Source organism: Pelobates fuscus, chromosome 2 (genome assembly GCF_036172605.1).
Source record: "Pelobates fuscus isolate aPelFus1 chromosome 2, aPelFus1.pri, whole genome shotgun sequence".
Classification (NCBI taxonomy): domain Eukaryota; kingdom Metazoa; phylum Chordata; class Amphibia; order Anura; family Pelobatidae; genus Pelobates; species Pelobates fuscus.
In genome coordinates, this window is record NC_086318.1 from 263,933,627 (window position 1) to 263,945,677 (window position 12,051).

At 41.0% G+C, this 12,051-nt stretch overlaps 1 protein-coding gene across 2 annotated transcripts in view; it reads left to right on the forward strand.

The window, feature by feature from the left end:
- KMO (kynurenine 3-monooxygenase) overlaps window positions 1-11,328 on the forward strand; it is a 185,667-nt gene extending 174,339 nt beyond the window's left edge. For both annotated transcript variants that reach the window (XM_063443370.1, XM_063443371.1), the window contains one exon: window positions 11,002-11,328. In XM_063443370.1, the coding sequence (XP_063299440.1) occupies window positions 11,002-11,163 (162 nt within the window). In that variant the 3' untranslated portion in view covers window positions 11,164-11,328. The remainder of the gene's footprint in view (window positions 1-11,001) is intronic.
- The last annotated feature ends 723 nt before the right edge of the window (window positions 11,329-12,051 follow it).

Here is a 12,051-nt window from a genome sequence, read left to right on the forward strand (position 1 = left end):
AGGGTTTATGTATGTATTGTGGAGTCAGAGGTCATTTACGCCTAAATTGTCCCAATCGTTCGGGAAACGCTCGCACCTAAGTTTCTCTAGAGGACAGGCCTTGGGTGTTTCTACTTTGTCCTCTATTCACAACTACAAAGAGCTCAGGCTTCTGTTACCCGTTTCTTTAAAGTGGGAGAAGGGAGTAGTTAAGACTATGGCACTAATCGATTCTGGAGCTGCTGAGAGCTTTATAGATCAGGGTTTTGCTGCCAAGCATGCTATTCCATCCCAGTTAAAAGAGACACCACTGGCTGTTGAGGCCATCGATGGTAGACCGTTACTTGAGCCTGTTATTTTCCATGAGACCATACCGATTAACTTAACTGTTGGCATCCTACATAGAGAGGACATATCCTTACTGCTCATTTCTTCTCCGTCTATTCCCATAGTCCTGGGGTACTCCTGGTTGAGGAGACACAACCCTATTATTAATTGGGAGTCAGGGGAGATAGTTTCGTGGGGACAGAATTGTCAAGAAAAATGCTTGCGGAAGGTCTTACCTCTCGGATTAACCAACACATCGGCTAACTCTGACAATCCTACAGAGACACAAATTCCGCCTCAGTATCTAGATTTAAAGGCAGTATTTGACAAAAAGAAAGCCGATACCTTACCCCCACACAGGTCCTTTGATTGCAAAATTAACCTACTCCCTGGTACCATGCCCCCCAGAGGTCATGTATACCCGTTATCTACGAAAGAGAACTCAGTTCTAGAGGAGTATATTCACGAGAATTTAGACAAGGGATTCATCAGGAGGTCCTCCTCCCCTGCCGGGGCTGGATTTTTTTTTTGTTAAAAAGAAGGATGGTTCTTTGAGACCTTGTATTGATTATCGAGGCTTAAATAAGATAACCATTAAAAATGCCTACCCGATTCCCTTGATCACCGAACTCTTCGATCGTTTGAAGGGCTCTACAATTTTCACCAAGTTAGACCTCAGAGGGGCATATAACTTGGTGAGAATCCAGCAGGGACATGAGTGGATGACGGCATTCAATACTCGCTATGGCCACTATGAATATACGGTTATGCCTTTTGGGTTATGCAATGCACCAGCTGTATTCCAAGATCTGATAAATGAGGTTCTTAGGGAATTTCAGCAAGATTGCGTCATTGTATACCTAGATGATATACTTATACATTCTAGTGAGATTGAGACTCATCACAAGCAAGTCAGGAGGGTTTTGCACAAGCTTCTCCAGCATGGCTTGTACTGCAAGTTGGAGAAATGTAGCTTTGATCAAACCCAGGTAACCTTTCTCGGCTATGTGATCTCTGGGGAGGGATTTAAGATGGATCCGGATAAACTCCAGTCCATTCTAGAGTGGCCTTTACCCAAAGGTCTTAAAGCCGTACAGAGATTTATTGGTTTTTCTAATTATTATAGGCGCTTTATTAAGGGCTATTCTTCAATTATCGCACCTATCACTAATATGACCAAACAGGGGGCTGATACTAAGAATTGGACTACTGAAGCTCTTCTTGCGTTCAAAACTCTCAAGGAGCTTTTCGCTTCCGCTCCAATTTTAGTTCACCCCGACACTTCCCTGCCTTTTCTACTTGAGGTAGACGCATCAGAGACTGGTTTAGGTGCTGTCCTATCTCAAAGGTTGGGTGTTGATAAACCATTACATCCATGTGGATTTTTCTCTAAAAAATTGTCCGGTACTGAGAGCAGATATGACATTGGTGACAGAGAATTACTAGCGGTTATCAAGGCTTTGAAAGAGTGGAGACATTTATTGGAAGGTACTTTACATCCTGTTACCATTCTAACAGACCACAAAAATTTGTCTTATATCGGAGAGGCCAAGCGTTTGTCCTCCAGGCAGGCTCGTTGGTCGTTGTTTCTTACCCATTTCAATTACGTTCTGACTTACAGACCTGGCTCAAAGAATTCTAAAGCCGATGCGCTATCTCGCCAATTTGAGCCTTCTGCTTCAGTTGAACCACTTGTGTCCTCCATTGTACCCAAATGCAATATTATTGCTAGTACCAGTCTTAAAATTCATTCTCCGCTACTTGACCAGATCTTGAAGTCACAACATCTAGCTCCCGGAGACACTCCTGAGGGAAGAAACTTTGTTCCTCCTGAACTTCAACTGGAACTCTTACAATGTTTTCACGAAAGTAAAATAGCTGGCCATCCTGGTATTCGCAAGACATACTCTCTGATATCCAAGGATTTCTGGTGGCCTTCACTTCGAAAAGATATTGAGGAGTTCGTCGCAGCTTGTGAGACTTGTGCCAAGACTAAACTACCTCATACTTCTCCATGTGGCCTGTTACACCCCTTGGACATTCCTGAGAAACCTTGGTCCTGTTTGTCCATTGACTTTATCGTTGATTTACCTGCTTCCAAGAGACAGACTGTTATTCTCACGGTGGTGGATAGATTTACTAAGATGGCCCATTTCGTGCCATTACCTAAACTTCCGACTTCTCCTGAATTGGCGGAGATTTTTGCGAGAGAGGTTTTTCGCCTACATGGGATTCCTTCGGAGATTGTTTCTGATAGAGGTTCTCAATTTGTCTCACGTTTCTGGAGATCCTTTTGTTCTCAAATGGGTATCAAATTGAACTTCTCCTCTGCCTATCACCCTCAGTCTAACGGAGCTGCTGAACGTACTAATCAAAAGATCGAACAGTATCTGCGTTGCTTTGTTTCCGAACACCAGGACGATTGGGTCGGTCTGATTCCTTGGGCGGAGTTCGCACACAATAACCTTGTTTGTGATTCAACTCGCTCTAGCCCTTTCTTCATGAACTATGGCTTTCATCCTTCGATTTTTCCTTCGGTTTCCTCTTCTCAGGGGATACCGTCGGTTGATGATCATGTCGCCAACCTGAAGAGATTATGGGATCAGACTCGGCAAATTCTGTTACATAGTTCTTCGTTGTTCAAGAAACACGCTGACAAGCATAGAAGAGCGGCTCCTGTTTTTGTTCCTGGGGATAGGGTATGGTTGAGTACTAAGAATATTCGCCTAAAAGTTCCATCTATGAAATTTGCTCCTCGCTACATAGGTCCTTACAGGGTTCTCACTCGTATCAACCCGGTTGCGTATCGCCTTGCTCTGCCACCTGCCTTACGCATTCCTAACTCTTTTCATGTCTCCTTGTTGAAACCCCTTATTTGCAACAAATTCTCCTCTAAGGTCTCCTCGCCTCGTCCTGTTCAGGTGGAGGGCCGGGAGGAGTACGAGGTCAGCTCCATCATTGATTCCAGAATTTCAAGGGGAAAATTGCAATATCTGGTCAACTGGAGGGGATATGGTCCTGAGGAGAGGAGTTGGGTACCTCAGGAGGACGTTCATGCTTCTCGCCTTCGCCTCCGCTTCCCATCTCGCCCCGGTTCCTTCCGCCCGGTGGGCGTATCTGAGAGGGGGGGTACTGTCAGGGTACCTGAGGCCTCTACCTCTAAGGGAGGTAGAGACTTGGTGGTTTGCCCGTCCAGGCGAGCTGTTTCCTTCGTTCCTCGCGGTTCATCCAGTCACTTAAACACCGGCCGCGAGGAATCCACGTCCTTTTCTAGCGGGACGCTCAATACGTGACGTCATGACGCTATCACGAGCGACCTGTCACTCAAGTGTCCGATATCCAATCGGTACTTGTCAGAGGCGTGATTACCATCCAGAGCCAGGGTATTTAAGCTTACTTCTCACTTCAGCTCATTGCCCTGTCGTGGTTCTAGCTTGTCTAGTCACTCAGTGCTCTGGTATTCTAGTTTGCTCTATTGGTTTTGCCTCGGCTCGTTGTACTACCCTGCTTATCTCTGTTATCCCTTGACCCGGCTTGTCTCTCGCTTATCTGTCTTCTCGTTCCCTCGACCTCGGCTTGTCTCTGACTATTCTCTATTACTCTCGGTACGTTAGTCCGGCCATTCTAAGGCCCGGTATACGTACCTTTCCACTCTTTGTACTCTGCGTGTTGGATCCCTGTCCCGATCCTGACAGGTATGCATTAAGACTACGAGAACAGGTAACCATATTTCCCAAACCCTAATTTGGCATTCACAATACGAGTGTAAAGGAGATGTATCGAGATGTAGATACCTAAATATAGACTATAGTGTGTGCCATTTAGGAGTAGGAGAACCTAAGTGCTTCAGTCCAGAGTATCAACCCCGTACAATTTGGTTGACTCTCAGGAATGGAGATCCTCAGGGGACCCTAATTAATAAAACGGTGTTAGAATCCGTACATTCTTCGGGTGTTCTGCTATTTGATGCGTGTAAAGCGATATCGAGTGGTAGAAAGCCGTGGAATGTATGTGGGGATCTTAGATGGGAGAGGACGTATGGGTCTAACGATAAATATATTTGTCCCAGTAGTAAAAATAAATATGTGAGTCCTAGATGCCCAAATAAAGACTATAACTTCTGCCCATATTGGTCTTGTGTGGGGTGGGCGACTTGGGGACAGACAGTAGACAAAGACATGATAGTGACTAAGTTGCCGACTAGCCCATATTGTAAGTCTATGGAATGTAATCCCATCCATATACTTATAAATAACCCCGACAAGTTCTTAGACAAATATGGCAATTTATTTGGGTTTCAGATATACGGGACGGGTTTAGATCCTGGGACAGTATTGTTTATAGGGATAGAGACTGATACGGTATCCTCCCAGACTCATCAAGTATACCATTCCTTTTATGAAGAGATGAGTATAGATAATAAGATCCCCCATAATGCTAAAAACCTGTTCATTGACTTAGCTGAAAGTATTGCCGGTAGTCTTAATGTTACCAACTGCTATGTGTGTGGAGGTACTAACATGGGAGACCAATGGCCTTGGGAAGCAAAGGAGGTAATGTCCGGTTCTGAGGCAGTTGAACAATTAATATCCTCACAAGCCGATTATCATATGAGTGTTAGAGGTAAATCTGAGTGGAGATTAAAGACCTCCATCATAGGTTATGTTTGCATAGCAAGGAAAGGAATAATGTATAATACTTCTGTAGGAGAATTAACTTGTCTAGGGCAAAAAGCTTATGATGATGATACTAAAAATACAACTTGGTGGTCGGCTTCAAATGTCTCAGAACCATCTAACCCGTTTGCTAGATACGCCAATTTAAAGGATGTGTGGTTTGATTTATCCATCACATCTACCTGGAGAGCCCCAGCAAATTTGTACTGGATCTGTGGTAAGAAAGCCTATTCTGAATTGCCACAGGACTGGGAAGGGGTATGTGTGTTGGGTATGCTCAAACCATCCTTCTTCTTGTTACCGATTGAAACAGGTGAGACTTTAGGTGTTAAAGTGTATGATGTGAATCATAGGAAGAAAAGGGGACCCATAGAGATAGGCGCCTGGGAAGATGATGAATGGCCTCCCCAGCGTATCATAGATTATTATGGGCCAGCCACGTGGGCTGAGGATGGTACCTTTGGTTATAGAACCCCTATTTATATGCTCAACCGAATTATAAGATTACAGGCGGTGGTTGAGATTATTACTAACGAAACATCACAAGCGCTCAATCTTCTAGCGAAGCATAATACCAGGATGAGGACAGCAGTATACCAGAATAGATTAGCCTTGGATTATCTTTTGGCAGTAGAGGGAGGTGTATGTGGGAAGTTTAACCTGAGCAATTGCTGTCTTCAAATAGATGACGAAGGGCAAGCAATAGCTGAGCTTACTAGCCATATGGTTAAACTAGCGCATGTGCCTACTCAGGTATGGAAAGGATATAATCCAAGTAGTTGGTTTGGTAGCTGGTATGAGTGGTTTGGAGGGCTTAAGGCAGTGGTAGGTGGAGTCCTACTGATTTTAATGTTGTGTCTACTCCTGCCGTGTCTTATACCCTTAGTAGTTAGATCTGTGCAAAGCCTGATAGAAAATATAGCAGAGAGGAAGGCTGCTGCACAGATAATGGCAATATATAAATATAAGGCTCTAGATCAGGGAGAACCAATGCAGGAAGACGAATGTTGAAGATTCACATCATAAGATAAGTCTGGTCTGGTTCAAGGTAACTTGCGGTGTAAGCAAACTAAGGTTAAGTGATGCCTCAAGTAATTGTAAAATATCAAGAGGCATCAAAGGGGAGAATGTGGTGGAATCTCGGTAAAAATAAATTTAGTAGGCCGAGATTACCACGTGGCATGTGTACGTGCATATGCTGACGGATCGATCAGTTGGTTGCACGTGGCAAGATACGATCAGTAGTGTACGGAGCATGTGCAAGAATACAGGATATGGTATTCCCCTCCTCCATTGTGCTGGACAAGCCATGCGGTCAAGCAGGAAGTTAATTCTTATTTGTATTGATTGGTTAAGAGAATGTGCGGGTGGAGCTTAATATGGGAGGAGTTATGTGCCTATATAAGGAGCCTGCACTATTGTCCGGGGCTCAGAACTTGCTGTATTTTGGTGACATTAGTCCCTCTGAGTCCCGATCGGTGATCCAATAAAGAATCTCTTCCTTCCTGAAGAAACCTGTGTCCATCTCTCTGTGCTTCGCTTCCGTCAGTTTCTCCGGTATCACTTCAGATATCTGCTAGTGCAGACTGAGCGCATTGCAGCAAATAGAGGAAGTGATATTAGATCACGTCTACCCAGCACTTGTAAATCAGAATATGCACTGGAGTAGAGCTCCTGCCCTTGACCTGCACATGGCCTGCCAGGTGCCTGCTGGAACCCAAGGAAGCAACCCACACTGCTAGACATACACAACTACAGAATATCATCCCCATACAAATAATACAAACAGTCCACACATAGTCAATACCCATAAACACAACACCACTGACAATCCACATTCATGCACACAACCCAAAAAGCAAAAATCAGCACGGTTTTATGAAGCACAGGTCATGTCAAACTAACTTGATTGCGTTCTACGAAGAAGTAAGTAGAAGTATAGATCAGGGTGTTGCAGTGGATGTGATCTATTTGGATTTTGCCAAGGCATTTGATACAGTTCCACACAAAAGATTAGTGTTCAAACTCAAGGAAATCGGTCTCGATGAAAATGCTTGTTCTTGGGTAGAACATTGGCTTAAAAACAGAATACAAAGAGTTGTCGTTAATGGTAAATTTTCAAGCTGGACAGAGGTGGCAAGTGGTGTCCCTCAGGGGTCTGTTCTGGGACCCCTTCTATTTAACATTTTTATAAATGATCTTGAAGACAGCATTGAAAGTCATGTTTCAGTGTTTGCAGATGACACAAAACTTTGTAAAATAATACAATGTGAGCAAGATATTACTTTGCTGCAGAAGGATTTAGATAGACTGGAGGACTGGGCACTCAAATGGCAGATGAAATTTAATGTTGAAAAATGCAAAGTTATGCACTTCGGCGTAAAGAATACACAAGCAACGTATACCCTTAATGGAAGCGAATTAGGGGTAACAACACACGAAAAGGACTTGGGAATTGTTATAGACAACAAACTATGCAACAATGTGCAATGTCAATCAGCAGTGGCCAAGGCCAGTAAGGTATTGTCATGCATGAAAAAGGGCATTCATTCTCGGGACGAGAATATCATTTTGCCTCTCTATAAATCACTGGTAAGACCACATATTGAATATGCTGTGCAATTTTGGGCACCTGTTCTAAAGAAGGATATCATGGCACTAGAAAAAGTGCAGAGGCGGGCTACAAAATTAATAAAAGGAATGGAACATATCAGCTATGAAGAAAGGTTAACAAATTTAAACCTATTTAGTTTAGAAAAACGTCGCCTGAGAGGGGATATGATAACATTATACAAATATATTTGGGGCCAATACAAACCATTGTGTGGAAATCTATTCACAAACCGGACTTTACATAGGACACGAGGCCATGCGTTTAGACTGGAAGAAAGAAGATTTCGTCTAAGGCAAAGGAAAGGTTTTTTTACTGTAAGAACAATCAGGATGTGGAATTCTCTGCCTGAAGAAGTGGTTTTATCAGAGTCCATACAGATGTTCAAACAGCTACTAGATGCATACTTGCAAAGACAGAATATTCAAGGATATAATCTTTCAATGTAGGGTAATAACTGCTTGATTCAAGGATAAATCTGACTGCCATTCTGGGGTCAATAAGGAATTTTTTGTCCTAGCTTGTTGCAAAATTGTGCTTCAAACTGGGTTTTTTTTTTTTTTTTTTTCTCTTTTGGATCAAAAGCAAAAAACAGGTGTGAGGAAGGCTGAACTTGATGGACGCAAGTCTCTTTTCAGCTATCTAACTATGTAACTATGTAACTATGTAACCCCACAAGCAGCCTCTCACATGCAATGCCACACATACACACACCACCAAACACACAATGTGGTATGTCATCCACACACACACAATTCTACAAATAGCCCCCATACACAGCCCACATTCAAAGGTATCATACACAATAACACAAACTACTCATGAACATATAAAGAATAAGACAAAAGGAATTCCGATGCTGGACAGGGTCAAGCCAGCTCTGACTAGATTAGTCACAAGTGATAGAAAAAAAACAAATATTTACCACTTTTAAATCAAAGTCAAATTATTAGGAATGTAAAGCACATCAATGAAAACAGTCAGGTAATTGCTTTAGAGAGTTACCTGCTTATGGGAGCAATACATAGTCCAAGATGTGCACCTGCAACAATCAATACTAAGGTTAAACACTGATATAAAACATAAATACATTCATTATCTTGATCAATGAGGAGATGGTACCTGGCAAAATAAATACTTTGGTAGCAACTTCTCTCATGTATATGCACACATAAAGCACTTTTGACTGTTATTGAACATTACATTAAATACCGTTAAACAGGGGAACCAGAAATCAACATAATCAGGAATAGCCAATGTCAAAATACCGGAAATCACAATAATAGCAAGGATAAACGCACTCTCGGGAACCAGGACAGGAAACCACGACAGGGCAAGGTACTGAGGTGATTCAGGGATTTAAGTATCTCTCTCTAGGCTGTAATTGGTCAGAGGGTGACCTCTGACCCCAGAACGTGCGTGTGCGTTGACGCCGTGATGTCACACGCACGTTCGTATTACCCTGGGGGGCGGAGCCATTGATGGCCGCGACCGCATGGTCGGCGCCATCTTTGTTTTGGGCACACTGCCCAGAGGATGCGGAGGCTCGCCGCTGAGCAGGTAAGCTTGGCTTGTCAGCACAGTCGTGCCGGTCGGGCACAGACGCGCCATGCGGCGAGCCGGGAGCCATGACAAGAAACCACAGTTTGTAATAGGTACTTATCCAGTGCAACAGTGCATTTGTTTTTGTTGAACTGGGCAAATTTACTTTTCAGCTCAAACACAGACCTTAGATAAGTTGCATATATTAAATATACTAAAATTGTGTATATATTGGGGTTGTATAATAATACCAACTTGCATACAGAATATACTGAGTATGTATTTAAACCTCACCTCACATAGATATCAATCCCATATATTGAGGGTGTGACTTATAAACAAAACACCTCATATATATAGACAATATTAGTCACATATATGGAGACTGTGTTTCAACAGTGCATTATACAGATACTACATCTACTATACAAAGTGATATAATGTCTCCACACCAGCACATATACTAATATATGAGTCAGATAAATTGAAGCTATGTTTTCACAGCACTTCATGCACAGATTATATCACTCAAATATACTGAAATATTGACCTGATGAGCATAAACAAAACGTCTAGGTCTGCTTAAGCAGACTCCTTCTAAACTGCTGTGAAGAACAGGAAAAAAAGACTGCCTGTTTGCAAGGGGTGAATCTATTTATACCAATCTCAGAGTGCTATTTCCTGAGGGGAGGGGCTATGCCATAAGTAAATGCTGCAATGATCAGTAAAGGTCTTATGGATTGTTATCTTTTTGCTCTTAATACAGTGTGTTTTGCTTTTTGGAAACAAGTCAATAATTTTGAATTAGGATTATTTCCCACCATATTTTTCAACTACCTCTAGCAATTCAGCTTCTGCAGTTTGCAAGAAAAACACTAACAGTATATATAAAAAAAAAAAAAAACGCTGCCAGAAATACACTCACTGGATAAAAGATAAATGTTTCACCTTAGGAGGCCTCCCCTTAGAATCCTTGGGGGCTATTCCATGTCTGCTCACAATCAAGAAGAGCTCCAGTGGTATTCCAAAATAAATGGGTATTTATTTTAAAATGTAAAATTTACATACAAGTATTTAAAATATATAAATAATAAAAGTGGTGGTCCTATGCATTTCTTCTATCAAATGGGACTTCCTCAGAGACACAAAACAGTCCAATTCCATCAGCAGGAAAAAGCAGGATGTCAGTGTTTTTCTGGTAGATCCACAGCTGTATCCTCTATATTTTGTACTTTGGTTTGCTACTTAGGGTATAATACCAGGGATATCCTCAGAGGACGCAGTATTTTTATACCCAAAGATAAGTGTTTTTATCACATTGTACACCTGATGTGTGAGAGGGTGTGGAAATTATGTTTATATACTCTGCAATTTACAAAACTAGTGAACTGCTAGAACTAGGAGTGCTAAAGGTTGCTATTTTTAGACTTATGTAATATGAAATCTACTGCACATAAAACAATTTATATTCATGTTTTACTGTACCAGGAGACTGTTTGCATTCTGCTCTAGCAGCTCCTGTGTTTCATCACAGGTTCATATAATGTTTCCACTCTGCAATGTGAATCTTTAAATGAAGTGTTCAAAAATACATAAAAACATATAATAGCTTGTGTGTTATTTGCTTATTCACTTTGTCAATTGTGACTTAAGTTGAAGAGCAAATCAAATTGAAACTGGATTGAAACAGAGAAATGGCCAGCTTTCACAATAAGATTTTTTAAATTTCATTATATTTTTTTCACAGATGATCATGATATAAGCATTGAAAATGATTGCTCTAAATACTAAATACAAGATGTAAAAAATTTGAATGTTGTTGAAATCTTATTATTGTACTTAATTTATTTTGCTTTTCTTCTCTAGGTCATAAATGTGGGACTTGCCATTATTGGTACAACGGTATCTGTCAGCTCTACATTCTTTCTAATAAAGTGCCTGTATGTCAGAATAAACCAAGAAAACCTAAATCAGCTGGCAAGTCACTTCAGTGGACTTAGATTGTCATTGGAAAAACTGAAATTTTAGGCCATTAGGCCACCAGCATGGCAAGGGCACCCAGAGCTGTGAAAATAGCCCATTTAATATCAGTGGTATCATTCTACACAGTGGAAATAAATAACATTTTAGTGTTAGCCAATATAGTATTTACTACATAACAACAATCCTACAAGCATTTGTTACATATGTAAGGTTGATAATTATATATGAAATGTTATAGGACTGTTGTCCAATGAAATAAAAATAACTTTATTAATAAAGTGGTCTATGCATTTTTTGTAATAGTATAATTGACAGTATATCACAACACCATTAATTTTATTATAAAACTAGATGTGTGCAAATTTCAGAAATGGGGATTAAACAGCTGTTGATGCATTTCTAGGGGGAATGAAATCTCAAGTAATTTTTTAAAATTCCATGAGAGGTAAGTGGGACTTTGTCTTTAATGAATATTTCATTGTAGACCTCACTTGCCACTTGCATAATCTGTTGTCAAAGGTCAAATTTGTGGGAAGGCATTCATTATGTAAGCATCTGTAATTCTATATGATCCTAGCTGTAACAAGAAAAGGTAGCCATGACTGGCAAAATGGAGAAAGTTTGGTTTGGGTTTTTAAAGTTTTGTTTTCCTCCATGTACTCGAAAGATATATACTATCTGAAGCATTGGTAAGTTCATTCCTATAATGATTCTTCACTGACGATACATCACTTTTGTGTATCAGGTTTAGAGTTGTGAGCATCTGGGATAGTAAATACAGGCACAGTGTGCTATATTTAGAGTTGTTGGCATAATGCAATATGTAAAAGACAAGCTTACTGTTGAAATGAGACAAAGATAATTTTTTTGCCTGTTTTGAAAACATGCAGAAAAAATGCAGACCGCGTCAAACATATTTCAAATATGAATGTT